General features: G+C 37.9%; 1 protein-coding gene across 1 annotated transcript in view; it reads left to right on the top strand.

Annotated features, from left to right (window-relative positions):
* LOC148873411 (sister chromatid cohesion 1 protein 4-like) overlaps nucleotides 1-16852 on the top strand; it is a 39756-nt gene that overhangs the window by 11573 nt on the left and 11331 nt on the right. Inside the window, exons 6-13 of the mRNA XM_088964996.1 lie at nucleotides 354-1408; nucleotides 1491-1889; nucleotides 2054-2198; nucleotides 2666-2802; nucleotides 3579-4690; nucleotides 7073-7106; nucleotides 8481-8589; nucleotides 11437-11566. Coding sequence (XP_088821122.1) covers nucleotides 354-1408; nucleotides 1491-1889; nucleotides 2054-2198; nucleotides 2666-2802; nucleotides 3579-4690; nucleotides 7073-7106; nucleotides 8481-8589; nucleotides 11437-11566 — 3121 coding nt within the window. The remainder of the gene's footprint in view (nucleotides 1-353; nucleotides 1409-1490; nucleotides 1890-2053; nucleotides 2199-2665; nucleotides 2803-3578; nucleotides 4691-7072; nucleotides 7107-8480; nucleotides 8590-11436; nucleotides 11567-16852) is intronic.

Here is a 16852-nt window from a genome sequence, read left to right as displayed (position 1 = left end):
TTTTATATTTGTACTCAAATTCCAAGTCAGGATTATAACATACATATTGGTATTATTTTTTATAGATTTAATATAAATGCAGCAACTGTTTATAGCAATTAGAACTTTTTTGTTTATTAGATTTCCCTGTTACAACAGATTAAGGGAACAAGTATCATGGTTTTGCTAGCTAACTGTAATCTTTTATAGTTTATGATCTTCTCACACTTGGTGTGTGGTAGCAAATATTGATAGCTGGAGTGCCTTGATATTCATGTTACATAACATCCAAGACTCTTTTCAGTGCCCCATGTTTGTCATTGATGGTTATTAATTTGATCATTTTGTTAAAATTTAATATTTTCTGGTTCCAGTTTGGATCTTCAGGCTTGTGGCCAACCTATGACACCTTTTACCATGTATATTGATGATGACCAAAACAATGAGGATAGAACAACTGATATTGAAGTCATGGAGGATGCCAATGGGAAGAAAATTTGTTCTGATCTACAAGATCCAATTAGAGATGATAATTCTAATATTCTTCATGGTGATCCCATTCAGACCCCAGATCAAAATGATGTTTTCCACTGTAATCCAGTTGAGGGTTCATGCTCAAGTCCTTCAAAAGACTTGGTTGAGTGTGCTCATGCCCCATTTACTCCTGGATTAGTGGAAGAGGCAATTCAAGTAAAGCAGCAAAGGGATTCTCCATCTGCTGCAGAGGGCATGGAACACATGGCTTCAGATGTTTCACGTTCTGCTTCTTCACCCACTTCAGTTTTAGTGGAGCAACCAAAACCTGTTTCTCCCTTATCAGAGTGCTCAGATAGAGTTGTAAATGCACCTCATGGTCATGAAAGGGCAGATGAATTACAGATTGGAGCCACAAGTAACAAGATAGAGAACAATTCCTCTATTGATCTATCTCATAGTGAGGCTAAAGCTCCTCAAGGGCTACCATTGGAGGAAACTGTGTCTCCTGCTTGTGATCATCAGTCAGAATTAGGTGTAAACACTGATTGTTCTTCAAAGGAGACTGAGCCACAAGCTCTTAAGAATGTGAATCCTGTAGCTGTAGGAAGTTTAGCTGAAGCATATTCCCCGGACCATGCATCATCATCTAGAATTGATTCTCTGTTGGAGTCAAATGGTGGACATGAGCCCGATAAAGTTGAAGCTAAAACTTGTGTAGAATCACAAGATTTTAAGAATTTGGACACAGTTAATTCTGTTGAAAAAGTGTGTCCCAACTGTCATGTGCTTCGGGCTTGCAGTTCCAACCAGAACCAGTCTGATTCATTATCTGTCATGGATGGTAATTTAGTAGAAAATACACCTGAGTTATCACCCAGAGGAGTCGGGCTTTGTTCATGTGAGATATCAGAAAGGGAGGAAGTGCTCCAGGCTTCTGGAACAGATGTTCAAGGTATTTTGACAGGATCTGAGTAATATAGCAATATGTGTATGTATAATATTATTTTTCCTTTTAATATGTTTTCATTTTGCAGGTGAAGCGTGCGAACCAACTAATCTTATGGACACAACATTAGAGACCACTGAGACCTTGGGGCCCCCTCCAGAAGAAGACCTTCAGGTTGATTGTAATGAATCAGATGAACATTTGGATAATGGCATGCCTGCACCTGAAATAATGCTTTCAGCCCCATCAGGAGTTACTGACCTTCCAAACAACTTAGTAGTGGAATCCACACCAGACAAAGCAGACCTGACAGAGAATATAGGAAATGGGGATGATTTTGAAATCCTCTCTGGAAAGAAACGTCGTTCTATGGAAAGTACACCAATTCTGCAGAGTGGCAACTCAGCTAATCTTTCTGGGGTACCCCGATCTAAAAGAACTATGGGGTCTATTCCTGATGATGATGATCTATTGTCATCGATCTTAGGTATCAGACTGGTTCTTGCATTTCATATTCCTGAAGTGGTTAAGGGATACTTTAGATCTTGTTTACCTTTAAATCCCAGTTATAGTATCTTGCATCCTCATTGCTAATGATTACTATTCTACTGGTACATGATTTTGATTTTAACTGACTTACTGTTGCTTCAGTTGGACGAAGAACTTCTGTTTTGAAGTTGAGGCCTACTCCACCTCTACATGAAGCAGCATCTTCAAAGCGTCCTCGGGTTGCATCCAGGAACAGTGTTCCAAAGAGAAAAATTCTTCTGGATGATACCATGGTATTGCATGGCGAGTATGTATCCATATCCCTGTGGATTGCTAAACATTATATTGTTTTTTCGATGATAAATGAAAAAGAAAGTTTTATTAAAAATAAAAGGTACAAAATGGTTTAGGTGACAAGATGTCACCACCCAACATTACTAAAGAAACTCCAAGAAAAGAAACCACACTAAGATCTCATACAACAATTAGTCTGACAAAGTACACAAACAATTCAAACCAAAATCTTCTTTTTTGAGGCTTTCTGATAAAAAAAAAATCTTCTTTCTTGAGGCTTTCAAACTCTGGGAGAGTGTTGTCACCTCCTCAAGCTCCCAGCCATGAAGGTTTCTACGAAAGATAGGTGCCTATACCACCTTATTATTTACCATGGCATGTGGACTTTATTTATGTTTTACATGCATGTTTGTTTTCTTGCTGCATTTTTTAATCAATATTTGCATTTTGACATATTTGCTTTTCTGTTTTTCCTTTAAGTACAATACGACAACAGTTGACAAATACTGAAGACATACGCCGTGTAAGAAGGAAAGCTCCATGTACTCCTTCTGAAATCTGGATGATACAGAAGAATTTGTTAGAAGCTGAGATTTTCGGTGAACCCATATTTACTGGTGAGTTTTGTTCTAGATTACTTCCCAGGTGTTATGCTATTAATATTAGTTGTGCCTTTGGCTATGGTATTATCTTTTGGAGATTTTCAGGACCAAAAGCTGGATCTCTATTTATGTTTAATTAGGTATTCATAATGGGCGGGATGTTCGTATCTGTACATATGAGGACAGGTAATGGGTATACCCTTGGGATGAGAGATGACCTAGTTCAGAAAAGTTGAGTTCACTGAATGAATAGAACAATAGAGTGGTATCTGTCTTTGGGCTGATAATTTTCCCCTTTTATGTCCAAAAAGTTGCATAGCTTAGATATTGTCCCATCCTCCTGGTGTACCCTGTGGATGTTGATATTCATATTGTGTGTTAAATTGCTTGTGTGTGCAAACATTTTTCTCTGTGAAGTTTGGTACACTGAAGTTACACTCAAATTGAACCTTTTAATTTTTTTCCTGTTGAAATGAAAAACACTTTCAGTATTTGCAAATAATATTCATTTTTACGACTACAATACTGGATACCTGTACAAAGGTGGTGTATTGTTTCAGATACTTCAAACTTCATCATAAATTTTGTATATCTAGCTTTGTGCATGCGTCCTTGTATCCTGGTATCATAGATTCAAACTTGTTTGAGGTTTGGGTCATTTATTTCTTGGTTTTCATTCTGTCTTTATAATTTTTAATTAAAATTGGAAGTGCTTTCACATATTACATATGTAGTGGTATCTTAACATCTGAACTGAATGATAATCAGTTACTTTGGATTTATTTTGTCAGGTATGTCCATGGAGTTAATTGATTTGCACAACCAAACATATGATCTAACTGAATTGGAAGCAGTGAAGGATGTAGAACATTCTCCTACCACAAATCTTACTATAGAATCCAAAAATAGTTCCGAACCAGTAACAGTTGTGAATGATGGGGAAGCACAACCTGGTGAGATGTTTCTGTTGTCTGAGAACCAGCAGTTTGAAGGGCATGCAGCTGGTTCTGTTGGTTGTGAAGGTCAGTACCAAACTATGGGTCCAGCTGAGGTCACTCAACTTGAATCTTCAAAAGATGGGCTTTTGGGACAAATAACTGCAATGGAAGCTGACACAAGAGGTGGTGTAACTTCTGAGGCTGTGGATCATATTGTAACAGCCAATCCTCTTGCTGGAAATAATTGCCATGTATCCTCTGGTTTGATAATTGAATCATCTCCTCTAGATGGAAGCAGCGGGCCAGAAGCTATGAATGATAAGTTGTGTACATCTGCAAACCAGGAGTCGGGTAGTCATTCTTTTGAACATGAAGCATCTCTCATGGATAGAATTGATGGCAAGGAAGTTGATGCCTTTGATGTCTCAAAAGAAAATGAGGTGAATTTAGTTCTATCTGAAGGTGTATCACAATCTAATGATAGGTCTCCACTGGAGGAATGTGAAGATTGCAGGTTGGTTGATATGATGGGACCAAATGTTCCTCAAGAATGCGACATTGATGTAAGGGAAAATACCTTGTATGCAGTCGGCTCACCGGAAACCAGATCTCATCTATCAGATTTCTCAACTCCCTTTGAAAATGGAAATCCTTCCTTACCAATTGTTTCTGCAGAGGGTGGTGAACAGACTGGTGCTGTTATTACTACTGGTGATGGAACTGTGGAGCGAATGGAAAGAATGGAGTCTGAGGTTATGGCGGAAAAGATGGGTAACGATGAGGATAACCCCTCCTTCAACCCTGTTTCTGGTGAAGAATCTGAAAAGGAATTCAATATGGCAATTCAAGATGATTCCTTGGATGGAGTGGAAAATCCATGCAATTGGGAAGCCAATCCAAAGAGCACTTTGGACACTGAAACTGAAATATCTGCATTTGATACTGCTGATGTCAGAGGTTCTGATGTAAGTTGGGCATTTGGATTCTTCTATGTTCCGATCATGGTCATCATTGGTGTAATTAATATAGTTCTTTATAGGGAAAATCTTTGCTCCCAGTAAGACATGATACAGGAAGGGCTTTGGCTAATCAATCTCCGACCCCAGGTGAATCCACCTTTTATGATACTGGTTGATTGGTTACAAGCTTTTTCCGGTATCATGTCTTCTGTTTTCATGGTTGAACCCTTATTTATATTTTGTATCCATGAAGGATTGATGTGCTTTTCTTTCACTCTTCTTTGCATTGAAAGTAGGTTTTTTTCTAGTGGGTAGCACATTTTATTTATCTAGATTAAATGAAAGGGAAGCCAATTATTTTTGAGATTTATTAAACTAAGTTACTTTAATGAGTATTGGTTGCAGTACTCGTATTATGTTAGGGTGCTAACTTTAGGCTAGGTAACAATGGAGTATCTTGTTGGTTACGTTATGTTCATATGGGTATTGCTTGCATGGTGACAAGGGGTAACTCGCATGTATTTTTGAGATTTGTTAAACTACGTTTTGTTAATATGGGTATTTCTTGCATCTCTATTCTCTTATGACTTAACTTTTTCTTTGGTTGGTATAGCAATTAGAAAACATTAAAAGTGATTTAACATAAAATAATCAACAACTAAAAGTAGAAATAAAATATTATACAGCCTTTGAAAAATTAGGGAATGGATCTCTAGTCTGTTAATGCAAGTGGGAGATGTAGAGAGTGTGTCTGCATGTTGTCTGTTAAATGAAAACAAAAGAAAACAAACATACGAAGGGACACCCTTGTTATTTTGAATGCAATAATATAGGGGAAAGATTGTATGGGTGTGTAACTTGCAGAGAAAAGGAGAGAAAAAAATAAGAGGCACAGCTCATCTTCTGGTCCAATGATTTAAAAGGTGCACATAGGCACACAGATGAGGCACATTTTAGGGTATGCGCCTCGCCTAGGTCCCAGGCAGAGTATTTTCAAAAGGAGCACACCTGGTGTGCCTAGGTGTGCACCTTTTGAAAATCTGTGCAATTTTCTGTTTTTTTTTTTTGTGTTTAGCAGCTGGGCCCGGGGCGCTGTCCCTGGATCCCCAACCAAGCCCCTCAAAGCAAGCCCAAACAAGTCCATATTAGGGTCTTAAATTCTTAATCCCTGTAAAAAAAGAAAGGTTTTATAACTGCAAGTGTCTTTCAAAAATATCTTTTATTAGGATGAATGAATTTGCAACATTAACAAATGTTGTGTAAACTCTGAAGCATGAGGAAAGGGTCTGTGGTTGAAAAACTATATATAAAAGCATGATATAAGTATGTGACATGGATACCTGTATTGGTATATGTATCTGGGCATCATAGTTAGGAGATCTGTGGTATTTAGGGGGTATAGAGAGCATTTTATTACTAGGCCATATTTGTCCTGGTTGATAGACAGCTATATTAGGGTCTGTAGAAGGTTATATTGTTGGATTTTGGTCCCCTTGTAAGGTAAAAAAAGAGGTGCATTTTTGGGAGAGCATCCTATATTTTGTCTTAATAGAAATGCCAAGTATACAATCTTGTTTTTCCTCAATCCTTTACAAATTCCTTCTACACTGTACATTTGGACTGGAACATGGTATCATTTCAGGTGTGTCTAAACATGGTATCATTGCAGTTGGGTCCTGCACTATTTTAGATATGCCGTGTAGATGCATTTCTTAGGGGTAGAAGAATATAATTCCTTATCTTTAGTAATTTAGAGTAAAAAAAAACTATCAATTATTTGGAAGAAAAGTGGGCATTATCCTATTTTTAATAATAGGAACTATGCTTTTTTATTCTTTTTACAGTGGGTTCATAAAGCCTATTGAGAGCTTTTATGTTATTATAGTTTAGAGTTTAGACTATCTTCTTGGTTTTCCTATGGGAACATATTTTATCTCCTCTGGTTTGGCATTCCAGCTGTTCTTTTAACCAATGAAAACTATTATTCTGTAGAATCTTCTGAAATGCACAGTATATACTTTTATAGTAACATGCATTGACATAAAAATACATATGGATACATCTCTGCTGCTGGTGGGGATTTTTTAAGTTGTTACAGCTTGCAAAGACCTAAATGCTAATACATGCATACAATTGTTCTGTAATATATTGTTTGTGGCGGATTATAGTAATACATGCATACAATTGAACCAAAAATGATATCCAGTCCAAGTAAAATCGAAATACATGCTAAATGAGTTTTTCTGGTAATGTTTTTCCAGTATAATCTCTGACATGAAAGAATTATTACATGCATTACTTGTTATGCTCAATTTTCTTTACCTTTATATTTTCATGTCAGTACAGCCACTAAATGACATTTTTTTTATTCCTTATGCTTGTTTGCAGGATTTTGGAAATATAATAAGTGGGAATGATACAGGTTTGGGTCTTTTCCTTTTCATTTTATGGCCAGAAGTCAATTATCTTCTGTGTTTATTTTGCATGTTTTCCCTTCCTTTTCAACCTTACATTATAGATTGAAAATGTTATATTCTTTTCAACCTTAAAATGCATGTAAGTTTGTCGATTTTGGTTGGAAGAAATATGCATGTTAGAAATTTGTTTTCTGGTTTTTTTCCCTCCTTTTGTCATTGCTTCTTTATAACTGTTAATACTGGCCCAAGAGATAGATGTCAATGCTTTATATGTTTCAGCTCTGTATGTTAGAAATTGTAGAGAAGTTTTTGGTCCTCATTCTTTCACTCTGAAGGTCCAAGTACTTTGCACTGTGTTGCTTGTTTGAAGGACCGAAGGACCTCTTATTGGGTTAACAATGCATATATTTGATGTATAACCTTATCCATAAAAATTTGGTGTGCAGGTTTTCATTGATAAGTGATATTGCATGTCCTTGTGTTATATCTGATGGTTATATATTTTAATTAATGCATTGTTAGTAATTGCACTGTAACTAGAGATTGATAAAAACTCCTCTTCTACTTATCATGAAATCTGGGTTGGGTCACATGTATCTGGGCCTATATTGGAAATGGGGGAATTGGTGGTTGAAAAAGATAAAAAACTGTTGATCTGTATGTTAATTTGTTGTTCAAATGAGTTAACTTATTTCCTAAAATTTGGTATACACTTAATATGAGTGGGCCTTTATTATGTGCACAATTGAAAATAGGGCCTGTATCCATGTTGAAACTGTGGTGCAATTGACACCGTCATTGACAATTGGGAAGTCTTCTCTCTTCACCAAGTGCAAATTCATTTGGGAATAACCTTCAACTCTTAATTAAGCGTTTTGGCATTAATTGGGAATTTGTAGTACTTGATAATTTGGTATATTTAATTTTATAGTGTTGATTGTATTCCTGTATATGCATGATACATGCTTTTTTTTTTTTTTCTTTTTTTAATAAACATTACGTTCTCCATATCCAATTTTATTCACCAAGTAGGAACCTTCATCCATGTCAGATTTTGACACATACCTGTGTCCATGTAACACAAGTGGCATCTCCTTAACCTGACTTATTTTATTTTATTTTATTTTTTCCTGTATGCCTTTATCTAGTGCGTGCTAGTGCTTCCATAACATTACTATATGGGAACAAAGAAAAGCAACAATGAAGTTTTCAATGTCTAGTAGCAATTTCTTTTGAGAATTTGGGGCCGTTGCTTGTTAGGAAATGGATAATAGTTCTTCACCAAAAGTTAGAACTGTGTTAATGTTTTCTTAATTTCCCAACATTTATTTTCTTACTAGTTAGTATAATGATTTTCTTCCCTCTTTCTGGTGTTGCAGAGTTTTTGAATGTGGATGATGAGGATGTGGATGATGAAGAGGACAATGGCATACCAAGAGCTGAAGAAGCTCAATTTTTTGAGAACGGTGGATGGTCATCCCGTACAAGGTGTGGGTTCATCTCTTGAAAGCTCATTACCAATAGGTGGAATTACAAATTCTTTGCTGGAAATTTTTTAGGACCCCAACTTGGGGTGCACCTGTCATCCAGCCTGCTCCACTCTTGAAGTAGGGCTTAGAAAGCCTACAGATATATGGAAATGACCAACCAGGGCCAGATCCAGAGTTGAGTTTAGGATGGCTTATAACTGACCCTGGGCTGTCTTAGGGATATGTATAGAAATGTTAAGTACATCATCTTTCTATGTAAAATGTTTTTGAAAATTGTAAAATGATATTGTTTTCAAAAATTATTAATCACAAAGTTAATTATAATTCAATTATTGCCATTGTGTAAACTATCAGACGTACTCCATGACCACCCCCCAATTTTGGGCAACATGACTTTTGCTAAAGTTCGACCTAGGTCCAGCTTACACCCTGCACATATAAGATCAGACCAGCTTTTGGTAGACCGTGGCCTGGCACAGCCTTGCCAACTCTAGGATTTTTCAATCAGAGATAGAGGAAGTTGTGTTGGACACTCCTAGCCCATTTCAGAAGGGGGGGAGGTCTCAACTTGGAGATCTTCCCAGGTAATTTATAAAGCTGTGTTTGAAACGGATCTATCGAATTGCTTGTGAGGTAATTTATAAAGCTGTCTTCTTGTTTGCACATCAGAATCCATGTGCGATGAGGTTCTGTACAAGGTAGATTGTCTAAGCTGTAGATATATGTTATAATGAGAATCAAAAGGAGGTCAAACTGAAAAGCATCATGTAGATACCCCTACAGCTCTCCACCGGATTTGCTCTAAGAACTAGTTTTGTGGTTGGAAATGTAAAAGCTCCTTCACCCTATATCATTCATATAATCAAAGGCTGTATAGATCAGTAGACTTTACCCAATGAAGCTTAGACTTAGGCTATGTTTGGTTTGAACGAAAATGTAGTTAAAGGAAGGAAAAGGTAGGGAAACCTATACAAGATTTGTAAAGGTTTCCCTACCTTTCCCTACTTTTTCCTTCAAACCAAACATAGCCTTAATGATTTCCAAAAGGTGAGATGAGATAGTGCAATGATTTGGCTGTGGATGGAAAAATAAATGGAGTTTCTGTTATGCAAAAACAGGACTCACAATCTATAGAAGACACTTGCCCAACATTTTTTTTTTGATAAATAAATAATGATCTTATTAATAAGAGAAGGCACAAGATGTTACCTCCCCTTAGAGATGAGATGATAACCATACTATTAACAGGATATAATCATAATGTAGCCCAAAATAATTCAACCCTTGAGACCCCTTTTTTAGCCAAAGAATCAGCCATAGCATTTGCCGATCTGCTCACACTCGCTCAACATTACTGACTAGACTATAAATGCCACTTGGGAAGGAACATCAGGGCACCACATCTTGGTGCTTGGAAAAGTACCTTGGCTGTTTCCTTAATAAGGATCAAGCTAGGAAAATCCTAAACGGATTTCATCTTCGAATCCCTTCGATCTGGTTCAAGTTGCAGGGTTGAAGTTTTAGCATTAGATTGAGACAAGGCTTAGATGATGATGATGATGATCAGTCAGCCACTAAATAATGGTAAAAGAAATACAGGATCAACATTTTTAGCAGGTTTCCTTCTTCCTTTTCTATGTCTACACCCATACATCACTAGGATCAACAGTGTGTATGGGGTTTTGAGTTGCTCATCTGCCTAACATTGATCTCCTGGCTTTTGGGAAGACTTTTGGAGAGGTTAGTGGGTAGATGCCTGGAAGAAGATTCTAGGGAACCTGTCCAAAAATTGAGGAGAAATCCAGAGATTTGATTTGAAATCTGATTGGGAGCTTAGAGTCTGTATTAAAGTTGGTGCTCAAGGCTTAAAAGTCTTAGAGATCACCACCTGTTATGGGGACAACTAGAGTATTTGCAAGGTGCTGTTCTGTTCACTTTCTCTTGCCCCAGAACTGCTACAGGGTTGTCAATTTAGGATTTCGTTGTTAAGGTGAGATTGGAGATTAAGTTTTGTTTGATATCAGTCCTACTAAGTATATTCTATAATTTTTGTGAAGAATTGCAGGCAATGGATGCTCTGGAAGTAATTTTAAGCAGAACCTAGATTTCAGGGTTATTCAATGGGGTTTTTAGAGACTCCCAGAATCTGTCACTAAAGTGAAGCTCAAAGAGAGAGAAAATAGGAAAGGAGGCTAGAGAGAACATTTCTAATTAGTTTACGTGTTTGCCTCCTTTAATGGGGTAGTGGGTAATCCCGGCTGTTTATCTTTTTGCAAATCTCTCTATGATGGGTCCCAAATGACCTTAGAATTACAGTTGGTTCCTAGGGGTGAGGCTGAATATCTGTTTGGAAGAGTAACCTTGTTGTACCTGAAGCAGAGAGGTAGCTTATTCACATTAGCTTTCTCTTTTCTAAATTTATACACAAGCTAAATATAGCCTCAAACCAACCAAGAGTATACAGGAGATGAAGCATTTATCCATGTAATTCATCATACAGTAGTCTGTTTTTATCTTTTAATGAAATAAATAAAAATAGATTGACAGTATAAGCTAGGTTTGCCCATCAAGTTGGTTGGTCCGGATGTAGATCTGCAGTTGCCAAATTTATGGCAGATTTTGTTGATGACTTCTTTCTCTTCTGTCCAAGTGAAAAATTATTATCTTCCTTTTTGTTATTTCCCTTGTTTTTGGGGAAAAAGCTTCTTTAGTTGTTTCTTTATCTTTTATTTTTTATCAGCCTTAATTTATCTGTTGTAATTACTCATTTGATTTATTAGTTGTTCATCTCATAATTCATGATATGTATCTGAATCTTGTCTTCTTGGATTTCTGTTTCTTGAAGAGCTGTGGCAAGGTACCTCCAAACCTTGTTTGATAATGAAGCTGGACATGGAAGAAGGGAACTTTCAATGGATAACCTATTGGCTGGGAAAACACGAAAGGAAGCATCAAGGATGTTTTTTGAGACACTTGTGAGTTATCCAATCTTACTTTAGGTTTAAAACATGTAATATATTTTCTAGACTCATTTATGTAGCATCTCAGTTGTGCATAAACATTCCATATGAAAGGTACTTTGTGATTATGCTAAAGAACTGATGGTTCAATAAGGAAAAGTAAATTTTTGGTTATTCTTTGTGGACGTTCTTTGCTTGTTTGTTCTACACAGTTTTGTTAATGTGTGAATTTCCATATTAATTTTGACAAAGGGATATTGTTTCAGTTCTGTAGAGTTCTAAACAACTGCATTTTGATTTAGATTTATTTGCTTGGAGAATTTTACTTTGATAAGAAGGAATGAAAGGTCTTGGCAATAAATCTGATTGAAATATGAGGAAGTAGAGAAGAGAAGGGAAGAAGAGAGAAGAGAAGAAGAAAGAAAGGAAGAAGAAAAGGTTTGGAGCAATGGATCAGTACTGGCAGTGCCAACTTCTATTATATTATATAGGGTGGCAGAAATAAGAAGGGAAAAGACTCTTGTGCCCCTACTGTAAGTGAGTACAATAACAGAAAATAAAAAAGGTTTAACTAGCCAAACAGACCCTAACACAAATAACTAAATTATTTCAACACTCCCCCTCAAGTTGGAGCATAGTTGTCAATCATGCCCAACTTGTCACACAAATCATTGTGCTGCACATGATGAAGACCTTTGGTGAATATATCTGCAAGTTCTTCTGAGCTGACATATGGAGTACACACTTCTCCATTTACAAGTTTCTTTCTAATAAAATGCTTGTTCACTTCAATGTGTTTCGTCCTATCATGCAGGATTGGATTAGCAGCAATATTGATGGCAACTTTATTGTCACAGTAGAGTGACATAGGGTTGCTCATTGCAAAACCCAGTTCACCTAACATATTTCTTATCCACATGATTTTAGCAACCCCATGAGACATCGCTCTATATTCTGCTTCAGCACTAGATCTAGCCACCACACTTTGTTTTTTACTTTTCCATGTGACCAGGTTTCCTCCTATAAAGGCACAACACCCATTGGTAGACTTACGATCATCAATTGCTCCTACCCAATCAACATCAGTATATACTTCCACCTTTAAGTGTCAATGTTTCCGGAATAACAAATTAGCTCCGGGAAACTTCTTGAGGTATCTAAGGATCCTCTCTGCAGCTTCAAAGTGAGTTGTCCTAGGATTGTGCATGAACTGACTAAGGACACTCATTGCATAAGCAATATTAGGCCTGGTCATAGACAAATACAAGAGTCTCCCTACGAGTCTCTGGAATTTCTTCACATCTTTCAAAAACTCTCCCTGACTGTCTCCTAGCTGATGATTAGATTCAATTGGTGAGTCAATTGGTTTTACCCCCAACTTGCCTATATCTTCTAGTAGATCTAGTACATATTTCTGTTGGGAAATAAAGATGCCCTTGTGAGAGCGGGCAACTTCAATTCCAAGGAAATAACGTAAATGTCCTAGATCTTTTACCTCAAATAGAGTGTCCCAATCTCCTGTGATCACTATGTCATCCACATACACAATTAGAGCTACAATTTTCCCTTCACCTTTTTTTCACAAATAGAGTGTGACTTGACTGGCATTGTTTGAACCCCATCTTTTAACTGTTAAGTGGAACTTACTAAACCAAGCCCGATGTGATTGTTTCAACCCATATAAAGATTTTTTTAACCTGTACACTTTTTGTTCATTGCCTTTGGCACAAAAACCTGGAGGTTGGGTCATGTACACTTCCTCTTCCAAGTCACCATTCAAGAAAGCATTTTTGATGTCCAATTGGTAAAGTTCTCAGTCAAGATTTGCTGCCAATGAAAAAAGAATCCTGATAGAGTTCATCTTGGCTACTGGAGCAAAAGTCTCTGCATAGTCCACTCCATATACCTGTTTAAAACATCTTGCTACAAGTCTAGCATTGTACCTTTCAACAGTTCCATCAGCCTTGTGTTTCACTGTGAACACCCACTTGCAATCCACTGGTTCCTTCCCTTCAGGAAGGTCCACCAACTCCCAAGTGCCATTTTTGTGTAATGCATCAATTTCTTTCTACATTGCATCTATCCATTCAGGTTTAGATAAAGCTTCTGCCACATTCTTAGGAACGGGGACATTGTCCACAGAAGAGAGGAATGCACGGAATGAAGGTGAAACGTGATCATAGGACACAAAACTAGAGATAGGATTATTAGTGGTACAAGATCTAACACCCTTTCTCTTAGCAATGGGAATATCAAGATCATTGATGACAGGTGAATCAGCATTTAGAGGAACATGCATATCAATAGGAGCAAGTTTACTTGGTTGATGAGACGGATCTGCCTCTAGTGAATCCGATGATGTTGGTTGCATAGTGTCAGGTTCCACAGCTCTTGAACCCTGGTGGCTTTTATGGTGACAATGAAAAACCCGGAATGGAGGGGGATTGGGTAAAGGAGGTAGTTGAGTTTGAGTCGCCTATTTCTCCTCAACCCTACTCTCCCCCTGAGGAGAAACCGAGAAGAAAGGTTGATTCTCAAAGAATGATACATCAATGGAGACATGGTACTTGCGAGAGGTAGGATCATAGCAGCGATACCCCTTTTGAGATAAAGGGTAACCAAGGAAAACACAAAGAATAGCCCGATGATCAAACTTACCTCAAGTAGGGGACAAGTTATGGACAAAGCAACGACACCCAAAAACACGCATCGGAATGGTGGACAACGGAATTGTAGGAAACAAAAGCTGATGTGGGGCCTTATACTCTAGTAACCGAGATGGCATACGGTTGATGATGTATGTAGCACACAAAACTGCATCCATCCAAAAACGTTTTGGCACATTCATATGAATTAATAAGCCACGAGCTAATTCGAGAAGGTGACGGTTCTTTCGTTCAGCAACACCATTTTGTTGGGGTGTCCTGGCACAAGAGCTTCGCTGAAGTGACCCACTCGAAGCAAAAAACTCCGTGAGATCACTATGGAAGTATTGTCCAATTGGAAGATATGGATTTCAGTTTGGAACTGAGTGAACACCATGCGTTGAAAGTCTTTCACAATTTTTGGCACCTCATCTCGAGATCGCATAGGGTAAACCCAAGTGTATCTAGAGTAATCATCAATCAAGGTAATGAAGTACTTATATCCAGCCTCAGTGGGTAGAGTAACAGGGCCCCAAACATCAGAATAAACAATATGAAATGGAAATTCAAATCTTTTATTTCTCAAAGGTAAAAAACTTCTACAATGTTTACTCAATTGACATGTCTGACACTGTAACTGACTCACTGACAAGGACTCAAACAACTTTGGGAACATAACTTTTAATGACTCAAAAGAAAGATGACCTAGATGACTATGCCATAAATAGGCTTGACTCTCACTTGACAAACTCATGGACTCTGTAGCTACAAGACCAACTTTATTCTCCAACACATAGAGACCATCCACCATGCTTCCTCTACCAATCGTCTTCCTCGAGGCCAAATCTTGAAACACACATGAAGACAGAAAAAAAGTGACTGAACAGTTCAAGGAGTGAGTTATACTACTAATGGACAACAAATTAATAGGTAATTTCGGAACATGCAATACACTAGAAAGGGTAAGGCCGAGTGGGAGAGGTATGGTACCTTGGCCAGTTATGGTAGAGCAAGAACCATCAGCTAGTCTCACCTTATCTCTCCAAGAGAGAAGGTTATATGTCTGAAATAAATTTGACTTACCGATCATGTGGTTTGAGGCTCTGGAGTCAAATAACCCAAGGAGAATCAGTGGTATGAGATGACACATGGAAGGTAGTGACAGTGTTACCTGATGTAGACATGAAAGAGGTAGAGGGAGTAGGACCAGAATCCATTTGGCGGAGAGTGCTACCATACAATTCCAAATGGTCACGAAAGGAGTTGATAATTTCTTCCTTAGGGTCAAAACTGGGATGCCTCTCCTGAGTTTCCTATGGACTAGTCTCTAAAGATGCCATATTAGTTGAGTTATACTTTTTCTGATTCTGCTGACTTGGTTTCTTGCCTTGATTAGGTGTTGACTTCTTACCCAAATTCTGTGCCCATTTAGGTTTTCCATGGAGATCCCAACATGTATCTCTGGTGTGTCTTGTTTTCTGGCAGTGAGTTTACCAAAGTTTACTCTTATCATATGTTCTCTTCTAAGAGTCACCTTTCTTAAAAGCACCTCCGACATTTGTATCTGAATTTCCCCGGACATATAGGGCAACTGACTCTCCCTCTACACAATTCATCACACTTCTTCTACTCTCTTCTGACTGCATTAAGGCATACACCTCCCGAACTGATGGCAAGTCTTTACTATCTAAGATCTGCACCCGGATGGACTCATATGAAGGATTCAGCCCTAGGAGGAAGGCAAATACCCCTTGCTGAGATACAAGTGACTTATACACCTTCACATCTTCATCACACTTCCAATTCACATTCTGGTAGTGATCAAGTTCTTTCCTTATCGATGTCAAATCAGAATAGTACATCGAGAGACTCTTCTCCCCTTGCTTGCAAGTAGAGGAGTCAGCTTGCAGTTGGTATATCTTGGCATAGTGTCTCTGCTTTGAATAGGTGGACTTTGCTTGTTCCCATATCTCATAAGCAGTTTCAGCCCACATAAAAGTCTTCCTTACCTGTGGCAGCATGAAAACCAAGAGCCATGACATCACCATACTATTCTCTTGGTTCCACCTATCATATTCAACACTTCAGTTCTTCGGTTCCTTCACTCTCCCATTGATGTATCCTATTTTCCCCCTAGCAGTGATGTAGAGTTTTATTCCCCAAGGTAGTTCAGACCATCAAAGGGAATAACAACCATGGGGAAATTCATATCCATTCCCCTACTCCATTGTGGCTCCATGAAATCTTTGAAGTGGCAGAATTCTCAGACGACATGGTAAAAACACAGTTTTTTTATCTAAACTCTCAACTTAGGATCCCTCCTTATATCGACAAAAACTCCACACACAACAACTCAGTTCTGGACTTGATCTGAGCACAAAAAACAGCACCAATTTCCAAAGAAGAACTATGACGAGACTGGTTTTCAGATCTGCATGAAGAAAAGTCCCAACTTACCGGTTTTCCAGTAAGTTCCACCACAACATTAATCAATAAGAGAGATCCTACTACACATGAAATCAGACTAACGAGCAGAGAAAACAAGTCATCTGTGACCTACAGTCACCTTTTCATAGTATAGGATCACACGATCCAACAAATAAAAGAGGTATAACCCTCACAAAAGTCTGCCGACATTCAGTGGTTTGGATTCATT

Source organism: Nelumbo lutea, chromosome 1 (assembly GCF_056320005.1).
Source record: "Nelumbo lutea isolate HS-2025 chromosome 1, American lotus-T2T, whole genome shotgun sequence".
In the NCBI taxonomy this organism is placed as follows: Eukaryota; Viridiplantae; Streptophyta; class Magnoliopsida; order Proteales; family Nelumbonaceae; genus Nelumbo; species Nelumbo lutea.
This window is presented reverse-complemented; position numbering and strand designations above follow the sequence as displayed.